The sequence below is a fragment of the Pollicipes pollicipes genome, unplaced genomic scaffold (assembly GCF_011947565.3).
Source record: "Pollicipes pollicipes isolate AB1234 unplaced genomic scaffold, Ppol_2.1 Scaffold_4295;HRSCAF=5057_pilon_pilon_pilon, whole genome shotgun sequence".
NCBI classification, from domain to species: domain Eukaryota; kingdom Metazoa; phylum Arthropoda; class Thecostraca; order Pollicipedomorpha; family Pollicipedidae; genus Pollicipes; species Pollicipes pollicipes.
This window is the reverse complement of record NW_023596461.1, coordinates 12,995,412-13,017,634: the sequence shown is the minus strand read 5'-3', so window position 1 is coordinate 13,017,634 and position 22,223 is coordinate 12,995,412. Positions and strand designations below refer to the sequence as shown.

General features: G+C 56.2%; 1 protein-coding gene across 2 annotated transcripts; it reads right to left on the bottom strand.

Annotated features, from left to right (window-relative positions):
* Window positions 1–530: 530 nt before the first annotated feature.
* LOC119096349 (tyrosine-protein phosphatase corkscrew) lies at window positions 531–18,743 on the bottom strand. Of its 2 annotated transcripts, none has more exons than XM_037219196.1 (10): window positions 18,204–18,743; window positions 8,824–8,986; window positions 8,237–8,419; window positions 6,583–6,813; window positions 5,551–5,706; window positions 4,058–4,225; window positions 3,294–3,477; window positions 2,407–2,558; window positions 1,518–1,726; window positions 531–1,260 (listed from the first exon to the last, which is right to left on the bottom strand). In XM_037219196.1, exons 2-10 carry the CDS (start codon window positions 8,941–8,943, stop codon window positions 1,131–1,133), a joined length of 1,533 nt encoding a protein of 510 aa, XP_037075091.1. In that variant the 5' UTR covers window positions 8,944–8,986; window positions 18,204–18,743; the 3' UTR covers window positions 531–1,130. The 2 variants fall into 2 exon arrangements, with proteins under 2 accessions (XP_037075091.1, XP_037075092.1); XM_037219197.1 differs by having other exon boundaries at window positions 8,243–8,419; window positions 18,204–18,741.
* Between the last annotated feature and the right edge of the window lie 3,480 nt (window positions 18,744–22,223).

The window sequence follows — 22,223 nt, the reverse complement described above, 5'->3', positions numbered from 1 at the left end:
CAGACGACAGCCCAAAGCTGGGCGGACGGGGTGTGACGCTCTTACCGAACAGTCCAAGACCATCGCGAGCTGTCCTGCGCGCCGCCACCAGCAACTGCCCACGTGGGGTAAGGACGGTGGCAGCTAGGTGCCAAATACGCAGCAACAGCCGACCCTGTCCTCGCATGTGCACGACAGGAGGTGTATTACCACATTCAGGCAGTGTCAAACGGTACTGATGCATGGAGCAAGAGTACGAATTGATTTGTTGCAAATCAATCATGATTGTTCACTTAGCACGCACACAAAGTTCGCGTTAGCACGTCGTTCCAAATATATTTTAGCGGACCATCAGCTGCGAATATATGACTGAGTAAAAAAGAAATCAGTCTTCCTTTACACATCTCACAGCGCTAGACAATTACAATAGTCCAGTAATCGCGTCACGCCTTCACGAGTTCTGTAAAATAAACACAATAATCGCTATTCCTTGTCTAACTGGGCCAGGGACGGCGGGGGAAGAAGGGGGATGGGAGGGGGGGGGGGGGCGGGAGGGAATGGGGACGGGAACGGGGATGGGAAGGGGACCGGGCTGCGGCTGCCGCTGGACCAGGCGCACGCGCGCGCGCGCGGGGAGCGCAGTTGTGCAGTCTTCTGCGCCGCCCGGGCAGCCGGAAGACACGGCCGCGCACGGCTACCTCGCAAGACGGGCGACGGCGCAACAAACACATTTCACCTCCTTTGGCTTATCGAACGCAGAGCCGGATTGTCCTACCACAGGCAAGGTGAAATTCCTTTAAAAACCGAACACACCGCCCTGCAAGCAGATATCGGCAGGGCGGCCGAGACGCCAACGGAGCGCCCGTCGGACGTCACAGGAGCGGCTGACGAACCCCGCCGAGACGGGCCACCGCCGCCCAAACAAAATCAAACGGGGCCGGCCGAACGGCCACCCTCTGCCGGGACACTATATCACAGAATAACGACAATACTCGACAGACGCCGACTGAACTAACAAAACCGCCGCGCGCCGCTCCGTTAGAAAGACATGAGGCCGCCGCCGCGGCGCGGGAGGACAGGAGAGGAGGAGCCGGGGGCCGGGGCCGAGAGCGTCAGCAGATATCACAGAGAGCCGGACGGGCGGCCGGCCATCAGGACTTGGGCGGCCGGGGCGCGGCGAACGGCGGCGGCCCGGCGGCGGCCGCCGCCGCGGCGCGCTCCTTGCCCGCCAGCGGCACGTTGGCGTAGATCTGGCGCGGGAAGTCGGTCAGCTCCGGCGACCTACGGGCGGTGCCGCACGCCGTTAGCGCCCAGCCCGGCCGCGGGCCCGCGACGATACGGCGCGCCCACACAACGCCCGAACACGAAGAGAACACTTAGCGCGCGTCAGCGACTCGCCCGGCTCCGAACACAGTCCCTAACACAGATCCTTCCACACGCATGACGCCTGACCCATCACAACAGCGGACCGTGGAGACTCTGGGCAGGGATTATGTAGTGGTCGGTCGTGCGCCGCCACAGCGGCGGCCGGTCCGTACCTGGTCAGCTGGTTTTCGGAGACGGCACGGCTGGCCATATGCCGCTCGGGCGCCGCCGAGAGCGGCACGCTCGGCACAGGTGACGGACTGGTCGGCAGCGACATGGTGGAGCGCGACAACGCCTTGGCCTCCTTCGAGTCAGTCGGCGCGCCTGCCGACTCCGTCGAGTACCGGATGTTGGTGTACTCGCGGCCCATCTTCTGGCTCACCTGGGGGAGGGAGGGGTCAGGTCAAGTTCGGTCAGCCGGACAGGCAACCAGAGTCAAGCTGCATGTCGGGCAGGGGTCAGACCAAGCCAGCTGGCTAGAGGCGGCCCGGGGCAGGCTACACCAGCAGCACAGAGGTGGGCCAGTCAGTCAGGTCATCCTCCGTCCCAACATACCGGGGTAACGAACTTCCCACATGCACTACACTCCCATGGCAATATGGGTAACGTATTCCCACATGCTCGGCAGTATGCCGTGTCACCACTATTTATGAGTGTGGCTCTGGAGCACGACCGCACAGAACGCCAGCAGCCGCGGGTTGAGCAGCTGACGACACAATATGTCGGCCGCGACCAAAATAATTTGTCACCACATCCGCAGAGAAAAAAAATCAAAGGGGAGCCACGCCACCGTGACCGACGTACACAAGCCCACCTATTACGACTGTGTCACGGTGACCAAGCTGAGGCAAACACATGGTGCCATAGTGGCAATCGGGTCAGAAGACACGTGAAGAGCGGGCGCCCAGCGTCTCTGTTCCGGCCCCGGCCCAGGTTCCGGTCGCAGTACCGGTCACGTCCTCGTCCCCATCCCGGTCCCAGTCCCAGTCCCAGTCCCAGTCCCAGTCCCAGTCCCAGTCCCGTCCCGTCCCGTCCCGTCCCGTCCCGTCCCGTCCGGCTCACCTGTTCCGCCTGAAGCTTCAGCTGCAGCGTCTCAATATAATGCTGCACGGCCAGGTAGACGAACTTGTACTGGGCCTCGGTCTGCACCATTCCCGAGCGCTGGGAGCGCACCTGCTGGATGGTCCTCTGGATGTCGATCTCCGTGTCCAGGCCTGCCGACATCACGCCACACAAACGTCGCTCAAATACTGCCACCCCATTGGACATGCGTCGTTCAAGGTCAAGGTGGATACAATCGTCAGGTCGTTCACGTCCAGCGTTCGTGCGCACGGTACCCATACATAACGGACTTCAATTGGCTCTCGATCTATGCCGTGCAGGCCGCGCAAAATCCAAACACAAGTCACGTTTTGTGCCACCTAGCACAATAAGTTGCAGATGGGCCACCCTACCCTAGCATGCAGATGCCAGGGTGGCAATTTTGCACGGCCAGTTTGGCAGCACCTCTAACGTCATACAAGCGTTCTATGACGCAATCAAACAATGCCGTGGTAAGGGGCACAATTACTGGATAAATACTGTGCTGTCCAGAGCAGTCTTTTCCACTTAGACGGAAATCGCGAGTTTTAAATGAGCTTACTTCATCATATCTGCCGCTTGCTTCAGCATCTTCAAATGCGGAACATTCCCCTCGAGATGTGCATGACTTGTAACACGACTGACACTGGCAAACGTACCGCTGCCCGCCCACTCGCGAGAACGCAGTTCTGCAATCTCGAATAACTGACTACTGCCTGCAACGCTGCCATCTCCCGGCTGTATTCCACGCACGCCGACGCCGCCTCGTACGTCACATCCGCCCCACAAAGCCCTCGAGTCGGCCGGTCCGGGGCTCCGCTCGCAGCGCCGCCGCTGCCGCGCGGCCGGCGCCGCAGCAGCGCGCCCACCTTGCCGGTCGATCTGGCTGAGGATCATGTCGATCACGATGAAGGTGCCGGTGCGACCGATGCCGGCCGAGCAGTGCACGACGATGGGGCCGGCGCCGGCGATGCCCTCCTGCTGCGAGTTCACGTCGTGCAGGAAGTTGAGCACGCAGCCCGGGTCGGACGGCACGCCGTGGTCGGGCCACGCCTGCCGCCAGCGAACGCGTCAGAGGAGCGGCCGTCGGCACCGCCTCCGCTAAGAGGGCCGTGTCCGCCGCAGGAGACGAAGAGTAGCGTTTCGTATCGCCAGTGCGGGCGGCGGCCGGGGCGCGGCGGCCAGAGCGGTCCCGCTCGCCAGTCAGCCCACAGAGCCTACAGGGGTGACAGCTGATGGACGCCGCACAAGCGGGCGCAGTTCAACGCTCGCTCCGGCCAACAGCCGGCCCCACGCACTGGACAATGTGACCAGACTGACGCCTCTCCGGCTGGCCCTGCACTGCAGTGTGACGGCCCTTGTCACGCAGCACGCCGTCTCCCCGCGGCGACCGTCCAACAAGAGGGCTACGGATGACGTAAAGACGTCACGGGACGGGTGAGGCTCATGTAAAAACGTGTATGCCGCCATCATATGGACTAAAAAATCCTTTCATAAAAGCATACTCAATGCGTCATTAACTCCCGTAGACACGAAAGTGCGGTCCACGCACGTACGACGGAGGCGTTCTGTGATCTCGATATGAGTGCCGCGTTCGCGTCCAGCTCTCCAGAAGACACCCCGCCATACTCACGGTGAAGTGGTAATGATAGATTTTTCGCTCCTCGTTGGCCCCCTTCTTTTTGACGGAGAAGGCGCGCAGTGTGTAGTCGACGTTGGTGGACTCGGACAGGTTGGTCACCGTCACGCTGCCGTACGTCTTCTCCTCGTCCTCCTCGGGCCAGTACCGCGCGCACTTGCCCTGCGGCCAGACACCAGGCGTCACCCTCAGACACACCAGGCGCCGGAACAGCGTCCAGCACCACGACAGCAGCCGAAACCGTCACACCAGGCGTCACCCTCAAACACATTCGGCGCCGGAACAGCGTCCAGCACTACGGCAGCAACCGACGCCGTCAGACCAGGTGTCCCCGCCAGACACGCCCGGCACCGGATCAGGGTCTGGCACTACGGCAGCAGCCGACGCCGTCAGACCAAGCGCCACCGCCAGACACGCCCGGCACCGGATCAGGGTCTGGTACTACGGCGGCAGCCGATGCCGTCATACTACCCAAGCCAGGACAGATCAGGCGGGTGCTAGGCCGATCAGCGGCAGGGCGTGGTCCAAACGGACAACTTACAGGTTGGTCAGTCATAATATCAAACAGTCATAATATCTCGAAATGGCTTCCAGCTCTGAGATACCCTGCATTCTGACAGGTCGTTACTATTTGCTACGGATCGATACGGAGCTTTGGCGCAACTTGAGCCGCGTTCGTGGTACAATTGTGCAGAGCTTACGACACGTAAAAGCTATGATGGTGCCGCTCATTTGAGCTGTTTATACACCTTCCAAGAACCGTCTCAAAGTAATTGTTAACGGGAATCTTGAGACCAGTCTCCAGCGCTCTTTACATTGGTTGGCGCACGTACTCAATGAAATGAGAGGACGAGAAGTGACAAGCGGGAGTATTCTACATTGCCGACTCCCGCTAGCGCGAATACCGCAGGCAGCGCCGGAGATCCGGCCCAGCGTCTACACCGGAGGCGCCCCCCCCTCTCTCTCTCTCTCTCTCCTCTCTCTCTCTCTCTCTCTCTCCTCCCTCCCCGCCTCCCTTCCCTCTCCCTCTCCCTCCTCTCCCCCCTCTCCTCTCCCTCTCTCCCTTTCTCTCCCCTTCCCCTCTCCCTCCCCTTCCCTCTTCTCCCCTCCCTCCCCTCTCCCCTCCCCCCTCTCTCCCTTCCCCTCTCCTCCCTCCCTTCCCTCCCCCCCTCTCCCTCTCCTCTCCCCTCCTTCCCCTCTCCCCCTCTCCTCTCTCCCTCTCCCTTACCCTCTCCTCTCCACTCCCCTCTCCCTCTCACTCTCCCTCTCCCTCTCTTCTCTCTCTCTCTCTCCCATTCTATCTCTCTCCCTCTCTCTCTCTCTCTCTCTGTCCTCTCTTCTCTCTCTCTCTCTTCATAGCCTCTCTCTCTATCTCTCTTCTCTCTCTCTCTCTCTCTCTCTCTCTCTCTCTCTCTATCTCTCTCTCTCTCTCTCTCTCTCTCTCTCTCTCTCTCTCTCTCTCTCTCTCTCTCTCTCTCGCCACTCACCCTGCTGCGCTCGATCTCCTTGGTGGTCATGACGATGACGCGCGAGTTCTCCTGCCAGATCATCCACCAGAGGTCCGCCACGGTGGTGGGCAGACAGCCCTGGGTGGCGATGTACGTCTTGGTGGGGCCCTCGCCCGCCAGCGTGTCCTCCTCCGGCTGGCGGCGACACCATGAGCGCCCGGTGAGTGGTCGGCGGCCAAAGGGGTCGACCCGGCCGTGCCCACCAGCGGCCACGGCCGGCCCGAGCGCACCACCCGCACAAGACAAACAGCCCCGGCACAAAGCAGGGTCCGATGAGCTCCGTCCCCAGCGGCGGGAGACGGCCCGCCACGGGTGGCCACGGGCGGATAAGCGCGATAAAATGCATCTGAATTAAAACAGGCGCTGGCGAGGCACTCCTAGCAACGAGCCCGCAGGCCGGCCTCGACAGCTAGCAGATCGCGGCGCTGATCCAGTCGGCATTTTGCAGCACGAAGGCCGGCACATAACCATCACACGCACGAGCACCACCTAAGGTGTGCAGTCAGGAAACTAGATCTCTGCCCAGTGTTGAAAGGCAAAGGTCTGTAGTTTGTGACATGACAACAACCGCAACGCGACTACGCGATACTCCAGTCATCCAACCGAGCCCGGCAAGCAGAAGGGATATGCGGCCTAGGTCAGATAATGCCTCTGGAACATGGCATGACGTGCGAGGCTGATGCGGCCAGAGGTTTACAAGTCAAGACACTGCCGGGAGCACTGAACCTGAAAGAAACAAACATGTGTGGAGGGCGGCGGACAACCTGAAAACCTCAGCACGCAAACGAGCGTGCGTCAGTGGCGCTCGTGACAGCACACCGCCCACGCTCGAAATGATGAGATCCCGCGGCGTTTCCGGATCAGCCACCGACGATCCGCTCAGAAGACATCCGGCCGAGATGACGACAGGCACAACACGAGAGACATCACGCCGGTTGGTCGGGACAGCGCCGACCGTTCCGCAGCCACAGTTCCACAGCCCGCCGTCCTGCGGCTGATCACTCCACTCACCGTGATGTAGTTTGCGTTGATGTAATCGGCGCCCGGTCCCAGCCCGTCCCGGTCCCGCAGGATGACGCGCGTGTGGTCAAACGGCAAGATGTTCTTATATCGGTTCTTGTTGCGGCTCTCCGGCCGCTGGCCCTCCTTGCGCGAGTACAGGTGCTTGCACTCCTGCTGCTGCAGCGACTCGAACTCCTCCCAGAAGCCGGCGTTGTTGCCGTTGGTCGGTCCGTGCTCCTTCTGCGGACAGCGGTGGCCGAGGGTCAACGGGCGGCGTCTGTGCGGCTCGTCACACAGCGGTGGCCGAGGGTCAACGGGCGGCGTCCGGCGCGGTTCGTCACACAGCGGTGGCCAAGGGTCACCGGGCGGCGTCCGGTGCGGCTCGTCGCACAGCGGTGGCCGAGGGTCACCGACCAGCGTCCGGTGCGGCTCGTCACACAGCGGTGGCCGAGGGTCACCGGGCGGCGTCCGGCGCGGTTCGTCACACAGCGGTGGCCGAGGGTCAACGGGCGGCGTCCGGTGCGGCTCGTCACACAGCGGTGGCCGAGGGTCACCGGGCGGCGTCCGGTGCGGCTCGTCACACAGCGGTGGCCGAGGGTCACCGACCAGCGTCCGGCGCGGCTCGTCACACGGCGATGGCCGAGGGTCACCGACCAGCGTCCGGTGCGGCTCGTCACACAGCGGTGGCCGAGGGTCACCGGGCGGCGTCCCGTGCGGCTCGCCACACAGCGGTGGCCGAGAGTCACCGACCAGCGTCCGGCACGGCTCGTCACACAGCGGTGGCCAAGGGTCACCGGGCGGCGTCCGGTGCGGCTCGTCACACAGCGGTGGCCGAGGGTCACCGGGCGGCGTCCGGTGCGGCTCGTCACACAGCGGTGGCCGGGGGTCACCGGGCGGTGTTCAGTGCGGCTCGTCACACAGCGGTGGCCGAGGGTCACCGGGCGGCGTCCGGTGCGGCTCGTCGCACAGCGGTGACCGAGGGTCAACGGGCGGCGTCCGGTGCGGCTCGTCACACAGCGGTGGCCGAGGATCACCAGGCGGCGTCCGGTGCGGCTCGTCACACAGCGGTGGCCGAGGGTCACCGGGCGGCGTCCGGTGCGGCTCGTCACACAGCGGTGGCCGAGGGTCACCGACCAGCGTCCGGTGCGGCTCGTCACACAGCGGTGGCCGAGGGTCAACGGGCGGCGTCCGGTGCGGCTCGTCACACAGCGGTGGCCGAGGGTCAACGGGCGGCGTCCGGTGCGGCTCGTCGCACAGCGGTGACCGAGGGTCAACGGGCGGCGTCCGGTGCGGCTCGTCACACAGCGGTGGCCGAGGGTCACCGGGCGGCGTCCGGCGCGGCTCGTCACACAACGGTGGCCGAGTCACCGGGCGGCGTCCGGCGCGGCCCGTCACGCCCCTCGACAGGGGACGGCCGAGACACGGATCGAGGACGACAGATGAACGCGACGTGCCCCGGCGACGGGGGACTGATGCGAGCCGTCGCCAGCGGCCGTGGAAGAATGCGGGACCCCGCCAGCGCCGTGAGACGAACACGTCAGAGCACCGTGACAGGAGACGAATGCGGGGCGCGATGCCATGAATGCCAGTGGGCGTCACACTGTAACAAATGCGCCCCGCCAGCCCTGGCCGATGTCAGGCGACAGCGCTGACGGGAGATGACCTTGACCTGTAGCTCCCTGACGCGGTTGTCGATGCCGCTGGCGTTGATGCGCGTGGCGTTGAAGGGCATTTTCAGGTGCACCACGGTGCCGGTCGTCTCCACCATCGGGTTCCGCTTGTAGTTGTCCACCAGTTCGGCCAGGCTGTCGAAGCGCGTGCCGCCGCCCACGTCGTACTTGCCGTCCTAGGGGGGCGTCACACGCGTCAGCGCACGCCGCTGGCGGGCGGCTGCAGCCTCACTGGCACCACGCGCCGCCCGACGCACTCCGCAGTCGGCGCTGCACCACGCACCAGCGATTGCCATCGAAGGCTCGTCATTACACTCCGTCTGAAGACAACCACACAGAAGACAGGCTATCCACTTTTGGCAGCGCAACGCTCCACATTTTGTGAGGTTTCCTGCGTGTCTCCGGACACGGGGGGCTGCGCCAGAATACGATGGATGGGTTGATACACGGACGCGTCAGAGCACGCTCGAGTCGGTCTCCTCGCAAAACTCAACCAGCTCCAATACCGTGTTTACCTGCGTTGCGTTAAAAGCGAGGCAGCACCGTCAAAGCCCTACCCCACCTGGGTCTTGTCTCTCACCTGACAGCGTATCATGACGTGCGTGATCCGATCATCAGTTCTCACGGACAGGACGTAGTCGCCAGGCTTGCTCAGCGACTCCCGCACCAGGAAGCTGCCGTTCTTGCCCTTCTCCAGCATCAACTTCTCGGCCTCGCGTCCCGGTAGGTGGCCATGGAACCACCTGGCGGCCGGCGGGGAAGGCGACGTTACACGGCAGTGCCGCCAGAGGGAGCGGCGCACGGCACGCCGGCAGACACGCAGCCTCCCGGCACGGGACCGGCGCTGGCCGCCCGCGCCGCCGTCTGGCGGCCTGCAGACCGACGCGGGCAGCGGACTGGAGAGGGCGCGGGCCGCCGTCCAGCGCGGTGGCGGGGAGGAGGCGAGCTGCTGTCAGTCCCGCCGGTAACTGGCCCCAATGGCGGGGAGCGGAGGCGCCGGGCGACGAACCACGACGACGACGTCGGCGCCCTACTGTCGTGCCCACACATCTGAGCCCGCAAGGAATGCTGCCCGCCGGCCCCGCCGGCTGCCGAGCCCGCACCGAAACCCCGACGGCGAACAGTCGGCACTGTCTTTATTACCTACTTCGGCGCCGTCAAGGTGCCATTAAATTGACAGCGTGACCTTTTGGGACGGCTTAGCGGGTCCCGAAGGAACGGCTGGCCCCAATACTGCCACCGCCGCATCAACAAAGCCCAACTCCTCCGAGAACATGGTGTGCTCAACGTTAAAAGGCATGCCACTCTTAGTGGTGCAAGCGTGGTGTGGAGCTAATACATGTCCTGCAAAGTCCCAATGCAATAACAACGATCGCTCATGTGACCACAGCATAACCGTACAACTACCTAATGAATACCAAGATAAATGAGAATCGCGGACAGCTGGTCTGGGTGGTATTTGGTTATCCAAGAATACCCTGAAATATTGTCTCGAGCCTTCAACGCAAAAACAATATTCAAACCAGCAGACATCAGTCTACATAAGCAAGCCCCATGCGTCGTCCCAGGGCTGGCAGAGAGCCATAGGCATACACCTAATTTGAGAGGACGCTTCCCTGTGAGGCCTAAGCCAGCTACGCACCTCAGGGAGCTATCCACCTGCACTATCCAATAGTGTCTGTACTATCAACACCGGAGATTACATCAACAGAGCAGCAGCGAATCTTGCGTCACCCGCCCAACCCATAAAAAACATGCCCTCCCTGATTACGACAGGCCTGAGACTGAAACTGCGCACCACTGTGTGCCAGCAGCTGGTCGTGCAGATTCGGGCTTCCTGCTGGATTATTTTGCTGTGAAGCTGCGCCACATCCCTTGTTTGCTAATTTCTTCCGGGCGTAGGTCATTCGGCCACATTAGGGGCCGACCCGGGCGCTGTGCAATAACCGAATGTCCTGGATACTTTCTCACTCGACTTTTGCCGCTCCAGAGCAGCTCAAGTGCACGAGGGTCACCAAAGGGCAGCTTCAGTGGCCACCCGCCAGCAAGCGCCGCCGGCAGCCGCGCCAGGCCGTCGTGTTTCACCGGCCCGCGAGCGGGGTGGGGTGCCATCTCCACCCCTGGCTACCGACCTCCTGGCGCCGCCCCTGCCCGCCGGGGGAGGGGGGGGGGGCGAAGGTCGTGATCGCGCGGCGGGGCGCAGCCCTGCTGTTGCTGGGCGGCAGACGGCGCAACGCCGCCCCGCCCCTCCGCGCCGCCGCCAGCACCTGCGCCGCGAACCGGCCGCCGGCCGTCGGCTCAGGAGCCGGCGGCCGGCGGCGGCGGCGCGGCGCGGCTGGCCGGGCGCCGGCGCGGCCGTTCCCGGTGCCGGCCGACCGCAGAGCCGCGCCAGTCTGTTACTGAAGCGGCGTCTGGCGCCGGGGCTCCGGACCACGCGCCGACGCGGTGCGCGCCCGGCTCCAAGTCCGGCTCCGGCCCCAGCTGCTGCCGCATCTGCGGACCGGCCGGGCCGCTCCGGCGGTGGCCGTCGCTTCCGCCGGAAGCCGTAGGCGGCGGCCGGGGCGGCCGCAGGAAAAACAGCGCAGCGAAAGCTGGCGCTGACCGCCGCCGACGCCGGGCGCGCCGCGATGCGCTGATGTCATCTGGCCACGATGATGCCGTGATCGACAGCCGTCAGCTGGCGCCGACCAGTCCGTAAACGGGCCAGCACGTGCGCAGGCCAGAGCCGGTTGGCCGCCTCTAAAAACCGGCCGGACCGGCGGCGGTGTCGTCGCACGAAGCGGACGGCGCGCCGCGGCCGACCGGCCGCAGCCACTGGCTCACCGGCTGGGTGGCGGCACGGCACGACCACCCCGCCGCACACAGCCCCGACTGCAGCCGAAGCCAGCTCCGTCGCCCACTCCTCACACAGCGGTGAGAGAAACGGCCCTGCCCGGGCCAGCGCGAAAACGAGCCTGCGTAGGCCGCCCTCCCCCCACGCACGAGATACACGCCACAGAGCTCAAGACTCCCACTCTCGCCTACCCGTAGTCACAAAAACGTTACTTAATACCTGTCCCTGCCTTCCGCCACGGATTCTTGCAATCTCAAGTACAATGAACACAGCTCCCTCCACCCAGCTCCAACCTACTGCTCCTATTCATCCGACACACCACACTCGTTCTATTCACCACACAGCTTCCTGAAAGTGCTAAAATACATGTAACAACACATAGACAAAGCAGTAGTACTAGTCTTATTCCTCGTACAAAGAACAGGAGGATGGAAATAGAGATGCGCTGATATTTCGGAAACTTGTCTTTATAAAAACGAATTGCAGAAGTAAATTGAATCAATATTTTTTACGTTACTTGAAATAATAATTTACTTCTGCTATTCGTTTCCAAAAAAGCATGTCGCCGAAATATTAATGCATCTACATCTCAATTTTCCTGGTTTTTCTACCACGAATAAGGCTCTAACTACTGTCTTATCTATGTGCATAATGTTCCTGGTAAATGTACTCAACAGCTGACATGTAACAGCTCCCACATCCTATTCCAGCAACACGTCACCGCTTCGTTGAGTCCCATTTATGTGCGCAAGAAGCACTTTCACTTTCAGCCACTGGTTTTTCAGCATTCTAAGTTAGTACGCCGCAAACAACTGACCTTAAGCACACCAGGGCTTACTCGCTAAACGACGTGATCAATAAACCATTGGTATATATCACGAACAACGGGAGGGCCACCCGTGACCCTGAGGGCTGCCATGAAACGTCGAGTTCTGTCCTAATATATATTAACGATTGTTTGATAACATCGTTTAACCAGTACCTTTTGGTAATCGAAGACCAGTTACTCGCAACACAAGAACGCATATTGCTGAGGCCAGCTTGGCCCCGGGCTCCTCCTCTTTACAGTTCAATAACACAGAGCAGGGGATCAGCGAGTGTCGGCGCCTCGGGGTACCACGTCACAATGCACGCATGGTGACCAGCCCAATCGTCACTTCGCCGAGCCCAATGGATGATGAAGACAGTGGGCGTCCCATTACCGAACGATGCCTCCCCTTGGCGGGTGCGCCGCCTCCCCCCGGCGGGTACACCACCTCCAGCCCCGGCGACCACGCTGCCTCCACCACGGCGATCACGCTGCCTCCCCTCGGCAGGTACGCTGCCTCCGCTCGGCGGGTGCACCGCCTCCGCTCGGCGGGTACGCCGCCTCCCCTCGGCAGGTACGCTGCCTCCCCCTCGGCGGGCACGCTGCGTCCCCTCGGCGGGCACGCTGCCTCCTATCGGCGGGCACACCGCCTCCCCTCGGCGGGTACGCCGCCTCCCCTCGGCGGATACGCAGCCTTCCCCTCGGCGGGCACGCTGCCTCCCCTCGGCGGGCACACCGCCTCCCCTCGGCGGGTACGCCGTCTCCCCTCGGCGGGTACGCTGCCTCCCCCTCGGCAGGCACGGCGCCGCCCCGCACCAAGTTTACGTTTTCTTTCTGGGAAAACCGCTCCGACTGAACGTCACACAGCTCAAACCAAATGACGCCACGAGTGCCCGGTTCGTCCTCCCCCGTCCCTCCCCTGCCCCGTGTCGTCTACAGCAGTACGCGACATCCATCGCAGAACTCTGGGAAGTAGGCTTAAGAAGTGTCATGAGAACAAATATCCTGCAGCCTGGGCCCCATACTGATAGCCGCGGCCGCAGCCACCGTCTCTCCAGCTCCGAGCCACAGGTGAAGGCCAGCCCAGACCGCAGATACGGGACAGGTAGCCGGGGGAGCGGGCGCCGTCGTCGTCAAGCCGGCCCGCCGTAAAGGCATCCGCAGCACCACCCCATGACACCGGTCGGCGAGAGAAGTTTGCCGTCGCCATTCAGATAAGTTAGCTTAAACGGGAAGTTTCGGGTCCATTGGGGAAGCGAGTTGGTAATACCGTTCGCACTGCGCAAACGGCAGACGTGGATGTACATAAATCGCGTGACCGCTGCAGGAAAAACGCCATGGAAGGAATGCATACCATATGATTTTAGCACAATTTTTAACATGCAATTCACGTGCAGTGTGTGTCTGTGATCTCAAAGTGGTAAGTCCAAAGCCCAGGAGCTGATATTTTCATAAGTCGTGGATGTCAATTCACTTTTCAGGGCTGTCACAATTCACTTTTCAGGGCCGTCACAGCTTCACTTTTCAGGGCCGTCACAGCTTCACTTTTGCCTTTCGTTTCGATAAAGATATGTTGCCGACATATCAGCGCATCTATATCTCCGTTCCCCTGGCTGTTATCCGAGGAATAAGGCTATTACTACCGTCTTATCAATGAACTGAGATTTACGTAGCAGGCAGGCAAGGCAGTAAGGAGCGCCAGGCATGCGCGAGATGAGGACATTTGGCTGATATGTGTAAGGGAACATATTGTGCGGTACGCCAGCCACAGAAAAGACTATCGCTACGGCGCCCGTGATGACAATTCAAGCCATCGATTTACCTGCAGGTTTCAGGGCATGCCATTAACGTAGGCCGGGGAATTCCATGACAAAGGTAGCACAAGATATCGCAAGCGAAAGATGGCATGGCCAAAGATGACCATGCGGTAGCACCGACAACCGGCACCGACAGCCGGGATGTTGCCGCCCCGCAGTGTTCCAAAATCATTTTTTGGTAGGGTGTGCGGATGTAAAAAAAAACCTTAAGGGGAGGTCGAAATTTGATGTTAAAATGGGCATGTTTCATAAACCAGCAACATCACAGTTGAAACGCATGTGCATAGGACACACCGTGACGTGTATATATGTGTGTATATATATATATATATATATATATATATATATATATATATATATATATATATATATATATATAATCCTGGATATTTTTCCTTTCCAGGTAGCAACTAAAACACCGGCACGGTGTTAAACGTCGCATCAGATTCTTCCGCTGAAAGAGACTGGCGGAATCCTGCTGACTATCTTTGACAAGAGTATATGATAAGTGATGCCCTGAAACCGTTGTCCCGTGTTTCTGCTGGATGATTACAGCCCTCTTTATATTCGTCCATGCCACTGATAACTTGAGTTCAGGCGAAAAATGCGCAAGTAGCTGCCTAATGCCACCATTCATTCATCAGGCACCAAGTGTCTGACAAAACAGCGCGTTTCAATTGGAGAACACTCAATAATTGGCACGCTGCCAATGTGATGCCCTTTCTTCGAAGACAGAAGTCTTACTTAAATTCGACAGATTCTAAATGATCGGTATTCTCTCAATACACCTCTTCTTAAAACGAAGATTTAGATGCATGTTCATGCAGTGTCCTAGAATTGCCGACTTGGGGTGTAAAGCAGCACCCTATGAGAATGAATTTTTCACTCCTCTTCCCCATATTTTATGTGAATTTGTACTCCTGCCTGACATTGTCTAATCGCGCATGCCGAACCCATATTTCCCTTTCTGAGATTTTCAGATGTCATCCAAAACCGAGCTCACTTGAAACCATAAAGCATAAACGAGGCTCCACAGAACCTGGACACCTATGGCTATGTCCTGCCTCACCTACATCTGAATCTTGTCTATGCATGCACAGAGCAAGGGCGCCAGGTACCTTCAAGCCCAAGACCCCCCAGCGATTCCAGCCGCTTGCACGCACCAAGTTTGGTTTGTTTACAAAATGCATCACAATCGGCAGCAGTGTGCCGAATGCAAGGTTTTCACGCACCCCCAGTTTTTTGCCTCACCACCACATCACGAAAGCAGAGCCTGGCGCAAACATGAGCAAGGCCTGGTAGAGAGTTTTGCTCCACGCATTTCTTTTACCCGAAGAAACCTGACCATTAAATTGCATCACTCCCAAAATGCAGGAGTCGTTTAATTCAAGAAATGTCTTCTAAATAACATTTGCAAGATGAATATTACCACTTGAGCACTTATTTTAACAAATTTTGAGACAAATCAGCTGATAACACAAATTTTCCCTAAAAAGTATCAGTCTTTATATTTATTTAACTACTTTTCTTTTTCTTGGTATCATAGGAGTGTAATACCACTTAAGTCTTCTTTCCTTTTCAATTGCCTTTACAGGCACTATCTGTTCCTTAAAATGTTGGCCGATTTCTCTGCAAGATGCTCCAACTGCAAACCTGCACGTAATTTACACATAAATTGGATTAGTTCGCCAGCCGCCCAAACATATCTGATATGCACCCAAGAGTGAACAATTCACAGGGAATGAAGAAGACAATTTGAAGCACGGAACTTATTTTTACCGCCACTTTTGCCCTGCTAAGCCCCCGGTCAGCCATTTTTTGGCTCATGGCGGTGCTCGATAATGATAAACACAAGCCTTTCAAGTGTCTAACTTACCAGGCTACCTGACAGCGCTATCCTCATGCTGCCATATAGAGTCTTGGGACAGACCTGACGCACTAATACAGAAGTGTTTGATGCCGAAATTCTGCCCTCCGAAAATGTTCATCACACACATATCTTACTTGTTTCGCATTTCAATCTCCTAGGTTGTTGGACGTGATTGATATTTATATTTGGGGGTGAGTGGGGTGACTGTCTATCAGCAAACTGTGCAAAATGTGGTACTGACTTTTCGTTTTTGGGGACCAGGAAGAAGTGTGCCCTGAAAAAGCCAGTAAGTCCCCTGTGGACCAAGTAATTGCTTACCTTACCTGCTTTCAACACACGATTTGTGGCCAGAGTTAGCCATTTTCTGTTTTAATCCATCGATATTTGTCAAAAGACAAATTATGTCACAAGGCATGCAATGGGCTTATTTTGTTCCATATTCTTGATGATTTGTCTCAAATTTCTTGAATTGGTTGGTCCTTCATGGCTGCTTGAACCGGATGTTTTCCATAGTTGTCATGGTTTGCATACTGGCAAATGACTGTACTGCATATATACACTATATTTTTAACACTGGGATACTCTAAGCTGCATAGCAATTATAATATGAGGTAAATATCAGCATTACGCAAATAGTCAGACCAGGCTATTTAGCCTGGCCAGCCTGGACGCCAACATACCAAAATATGTCGCTAAATATGAATAAACAGGCCTAAATAGATGCCTTTGCTGCAGCTCGGTAAAGGCAAGCAGCAATACTGACATGGTCATCTAAACGTTGTGGTACTTTTGGAGGAGAGTCATTGTTTTGGGGAACGTACTCATTATTACCCTTAACAGAGGTTGACCATGACAATCAAAATAATTTGTTCAAAGTGATTTAATGTGCCTTCATTTGTGTGGTCAACTTTGTCTGATGTCAACAGGCATACACAAATAAACTGAATAGGAAGGCAAGTTGAAACCAGCCAGAAAAAAATGAGCTTTATCATGTTTGTATCATAAGTGCTGCTGTCAACAGATACAACAAGTAAGGCCTCTTTAGGTTACGCATAGCTGGGCTACTTTGATGGAAATAAGCATTGGTAGTTTGTAAGAAACAGTGACAAAATGTTTGCTTTTCCTGACCCAATCTTAACAGAAGCCAGAGGTATGTGTAATGTGTCTCACTTGGTGATGGGCTGATGTGCAGGAGTCCAAGGTTGTTTTTTAGCCCTTTAAGCTTGTTAAACGTTCTGATTTTATTTTTTTGTTGTTGAATTCATTTGCTTTGTTTTGTGTTAAAAATGCTGTGGAATTGAAGTGCGAAGTCCAGCACCAAATTATTGGTGTTAATAAACTTTTTATACTCATTACACTGTCATGAAGTTGCTATGCTTTAATGTATTATGTTTCACTTTAATGGCCTAACATGTTAAAAACAAAACATTTTTGTCAGGTATATGACATTATGTCCACGCCAACTTGAAATAGATGTCTTTGTTTGCTGAAGCGTCAGTCACTACGTCATAAGTTCCATCTTATGTAAATTGATTTTTTTTTCACTCGCGGACGGTCTTTTTGCGATGACATTTTTCACTCCCACCCTAGTTCAAAAGCGATTCTAGCTCAACATCACTGGCTGGTTATGTATGCAGGTCCCAGCCATGAATATCTTAAGATTTCAGTTTTGTTCTGTAAACAGCAATTATCAACAGCTTTTTCCACCACGTGGAGGTCACCATGACGGATTTCGTCTGATTTCCATAGAAAGAGCCCCAATGTCGGCGAAAAGCCACGCCAGCACGGAAAAGAGACATTGACCCGACCAGATCAGATCTATCTATCCCAATCTGACCATCATATCGGACAACACGTCAGGCACCTTTTCTCCGAATACAACGGCACCGCTCCTAAGGCCTGCACAAGACACAGACGAACAAGCCGAAAGGTCTCAATGACCTATGCAGTGCCGCATAACGGTTACGTACAAGTGCAATGTGGATGCTGCTGCTAGCCACAGTTCGTAAGTCAGTTAGTCTACCGCCGCCAGCAGCCGGCCCACAAACCAAGAGATCCAAGTAACAACATCTCAGATTGGACGGACGAGCTCAGCAAACACACGCGCACAAGTGGATGAAAATTAACAAAAAACACACACGTTCGGCAAATAACACACATTTTTTATGCACTTTTCACGCTTTTTACTAGAGGCTGAATGACGTCACCACCGCGGCCGTCACTATTCGCGGCTATCTTAAGGCAACGCACGCCGAACAGATGATCGGCACTGTTGCTGGCACAGCCAGCCACGGGCGCTGCAAACTGTTCACGGCTGCAACCAACAAAAGTGACGGCCCTGACGCCCTTTTCTTTGACTTGGTGACTTGACTTTGACAAAGGTGACTTGACCTGACACTCAAGTCTTTCAGTGTTATGCCGTGGGCTCAAGTGCCATGGCGGAAAGCATTGCTTTTGCGCATCAAGGTGTGACACAGGCAACATGTAAATTCCGCCGAACTTTCAAGGGAACCTTTGTTCGCCCCATTTTGGCAGCCGTGCGTGACGGACAATGAGAAATGAAGAGGTGCACGTCAGAGCAACAGGATCAAACGTATCTGAAGACGAGGGGAAGAAGGGGGTGGTACATTACCGTCGGATGATCAAGCTGGTGATGCAGAGACTGGGAGTAAAGATGAGGAACGTGCACTGGTAGTTCCGGAACAGGCTTGGCAGGATGAAGAACACCAGTGGAATTCAGGAGACATGGGAGGCCTGCAGAGACATGCTTGGTGACCTGCATGGCCTGCCGTTAATTTCAGGGAAGATTGTTTCATACATATTTCACGCCGGACTATAACAAAGAATGGGGCAGGCACATTACGGCATAAAATAGTGTGAACAGGTAAATGTGGGCAATGATATGAAGGTATTTCGGCACTCACGTAACTGGAACCATTCTAAAATTATCAACCACAATACAGAATATGTAATGCTCCAAAAAATGACAATGCTTCAATACGCATGGCCTTAATGAAACCTCAACAGTCTACATGGCCACAAATCATTCATTTCACCTGATATCAAAAGACCAATTGGAGTTGGAATACCTACACCAATGCCAACTTTAATCATCCTCAAGGTTTGCCTCCTAAATTTCAGCACACTTCAAAAGTTTTGTTCCATTTAAATGCAGTTAATCCTTAACCTGAATTTATAGGTTGTTATGCACAAAATTGTGTGCTTCACTTCGAAGTGCAGAAGGTATTGCAGTTTTGGTGCATGTTGTGACACATATCCAGTTAATGATCCAACCAGAAATGCATCTACATATCCTTGGAGACGGTAGATTAGCCAAATCCAAAAATTACAATATGACATCACGCACCAAACCATGCGGATCAGAGGGCGTAGCTAGAGCTCCACCCGCCTATGGTGCACTGCACTGAATAACAAACTCTTGACAAACAAAAAGGATCATAACCATCTTCAAATGCAAACAGCTAAAAGTGCATTTGGGTTTGGGATCACATCCTGTACAATGCACTGTGATATACGCGTGCTCTCACCGGTATCAGTCGACAGACGTCCCGATGACCGCTGACCGCGGCGGTAGGTCGGCCGCCGCCTCCGGCGGTCGGCCGCAGAGGCGCGCGCGCTAGTAACGCAATACACCATACTATTCCCTCTCCAGCTTGCTAGTCCATCGGTATCCACACCCCCTTCCCCCTCCCACACCGTACAGACTACACGGTCCATTCACCATATCGCTCAGGAGGACGGCCTCGCCTCTCACTGCGGCGGCGGTGGGGGATTACTCGTGCTTCAGTGGAGCGATCAACCATCACCTCAGCTTCTTCAACATGTCTCTCGGTATTTTCAGACTCGTCATTTTCAGACTCCGAGCCATTTTCTGAGTCCCACATCCCTTCATTCCACGTCAACGCTGGCCATCTGTCCGCGGCATTTGCCACCTTCTCAGCTGCCTCTGTCCCCTGGTCCGTCACCATGGGTCGTCAGATGCGGCCGCCTTCTTCCCGCAGGTTTCAACTGATCGAAATGACGTATGAAACGATGCGTAAAGTTGTCCTCTCTTTGGATGCGGTATGTGTTCTCCTGCCGGCAGCTGATCATTACAAAGGGGCCATCGCCACGGGGTTGAACTTTTGAAACAACGGGGTTGAACGGGCTGGTGTTCCTGGCTTTGGTGGAATCTTCATACACACCCGATCCCCCAGACGATAAGGGACCATATTTGCCGTTTTTCTACTAGTATCCTCTCTTTCCTGTTTTGTCTTCTGCTCACATCTGGCTACCTCATCGTGAGCTCTCACCAACGTTTTCACCAGGTTTCTGGCCCAAGACTGCTCTGTGCCGAAACGGCTTAAAAAAACTTTCCTCCGTTCGAGCTATCTCAGGAGTGCGTGGCTGGCGACCAAACTGGATAAAAAATAGACCTACCAGTGGCGTTGTGCGGAGCCGACATATACTGAAATCTAACAACACCCAGACACTTGTCCCACTCGCATCCCGACTCCTGCACATTGCGACTAATCAGGGCACCGACTGTCTAGTTCGCCCTTTCCTTTCCATACATTTCCGTCGCCCTTTCTCAGCGCGACGGAAATGTATGGCAAAATTGAACTCTTCAATCTATTCAACCCATTCGACTGTGGATGGAATGCACTAACCCTGTTTTGTCTATGCCCATCTATTGTGCCAACACCGCCAGATGCTGGTTGTTAAATTCCAGACCACGATCTGTCAGTATGGATTCCGGGAGACCGTGACGGTACACGACACTCTCGATCAGCGAGCTGGAGACGGTTTCTGCCGATTTGTCTGGAATGGCGGACAACTCCACACTTTTAGTCAGAAGGTCCAGTGCGACTAGAACGTACCGATTACCCCGTCCTTGTGGTTTGCCGTCCGAACGGCCCCCATCAGGTCAACAGCGACGTGCTGCCAAGGAGCTGTGGGCATTTCCAACGGCGCCGTGAAACGACGCTGCGTGATGTTTGAACGTGCGCACAACCAAACAGCTCCAACAGCAGTTCCTGACATCCTGCTCTTCTTGTCCACCAGATATATCCGGACTGTTTCAGCAGGCTGACAGGACCTTCCAGCACCAAAATGTCCGAACTCGTCACGTTTGGGGCTCAAACACGTGAAATGAGACCTTCGGGACGGGGTGTACTTCGTACCTGCTTTGACGACGACTAACAGATCGCTGCCCTTATCAATGACCGGTTCAAAACCACGCTTGTCGCCACCGACGGCTGTGTTGGACCCTGCACTCTGTCGAGACGTGGCTTCCATTGCGCAGTGCGCTGGAAGCCTCGTCCTGCCCCTAGGCATCTCGCATTCCCTCCTCGACCAGGTGGATCAGATCGCGTGGCTAAGACTGGGGCGCTGGCTGCCGGTGCCGAGATCATCACGCGAGACAGAGCATCAGCGTGTTGGTTTTTCTCGGCGCCGCGACGGAAAAGGTATGGAAAAATTAAACTCCTCACTCTAACTCAAACCCAGCGTGCGTACCGCCCTCTCGGGATCTTTTGGTGTTGCGTAGCCATTGAAGGCCCACAGACAGTCAGGGAACCCATTGAAGCGCGCTCCGAAGCAGGTACGGTCTTGATTTCTTTCTCAAGCAAAAAACAGAAGCAAACACCCCCTTATCTCGAATGTGCCAATTCTTTCCACTGTCTGAAGAGGTTTTCGAGGCAAAACTTGCCGGCCTGTCGACCGCTGATTGGTCCCTCTGTGACAGATCACAGCCCAAATCAAAATCCGATGCATCCGTGCTGACCTCAAATTCGTGCTGCATGTCTGGTAAATGCAAGAGCGCGAACGTGCCGAGGGCCTGTTTCAGTTCTTGAAAAGCACTTTCTTTCCGTTCATCCCACTGGAACGTGGTCTTTCCAGAGATTTCATGCAGCGGAGCCGCCACAACCTGGAGACGTGGCACGAATCACTGCAGTAATTGCAAAGCCCAAGAAACTGTTTCAACTGTTTGGTTGTATGTGGTCGCGGCCAATTCTGGATAACCTGAACCTTTTCTGCATCTGGCTCGAGACCTGGGGATGACAGAACGTACCCAAGGAACCATATCCACCGCCTGCAGGGCACCACTTTCTTGCTCTGTACAGTCAAACCAGCACACCTCAGTCTCTCCAACACAGCTTGCAGCAGGTGCAGGTGCTCCTCTTCAGTTTTCCACCGACAATGATATCACAGAGATATGCAGTAACTCCGTTTCCCATCAGGCCCGCAACACCTCTGCTATCAGGCGAGGAAAACATCCAGGCGCCCCCTTAGCCCCAAATGGCATCACTCGGAATTTCATTTCCCGTCCTCTGTTGTACATGGCGTTTTTCTCTGGTCTTCCGGGACCACTGGGAGCTGCCAGTTAGCCGAGTTCAGGTCCAGCGTGGTAAACAGCCTGGACCCGGCCAAGCTATCCAGGCATTCCTTGACAGATGGTAGGTAGCAGACCTCGTCCATCGTCTTGCCCTTCTAACACACGAAAGTCCACCGCGAAACGAAAAGAACCGACTTCTTAACCATCAAAATAGGTGACGACAAGGAGAATCGGAACGCTGGATCAGCCCAAGGGCCTCAGCGTCAGCGATCTGCCTCCGCACCTCCGGTCTCAATGATAGGGGTTCTTCTTTGC

Coding starts and splice junctions, on each gene's coding strand:
- LOC119096349 (XM_037219196.1), bottom strand. CDS start 8,943: ATGCTGGAGAAGGGCAAGAACGGCAGCTTCCTGGTGCGGGAGTCGCTG. Junction 3,478..4,057: donor TCTATCATTACCACTTCACC/GTGAGTATGGCG, acceptor CGCTGGCGGCAG/GCGTGGCCCGACCACGGCGT. Junction 2,559..3,293: donor CAGCCAGATCGACCGGCAAG/GTGGGCGCGCTG, acceptor TGATGTCGGCAG/GCCTGGACACGGAGATCGAC.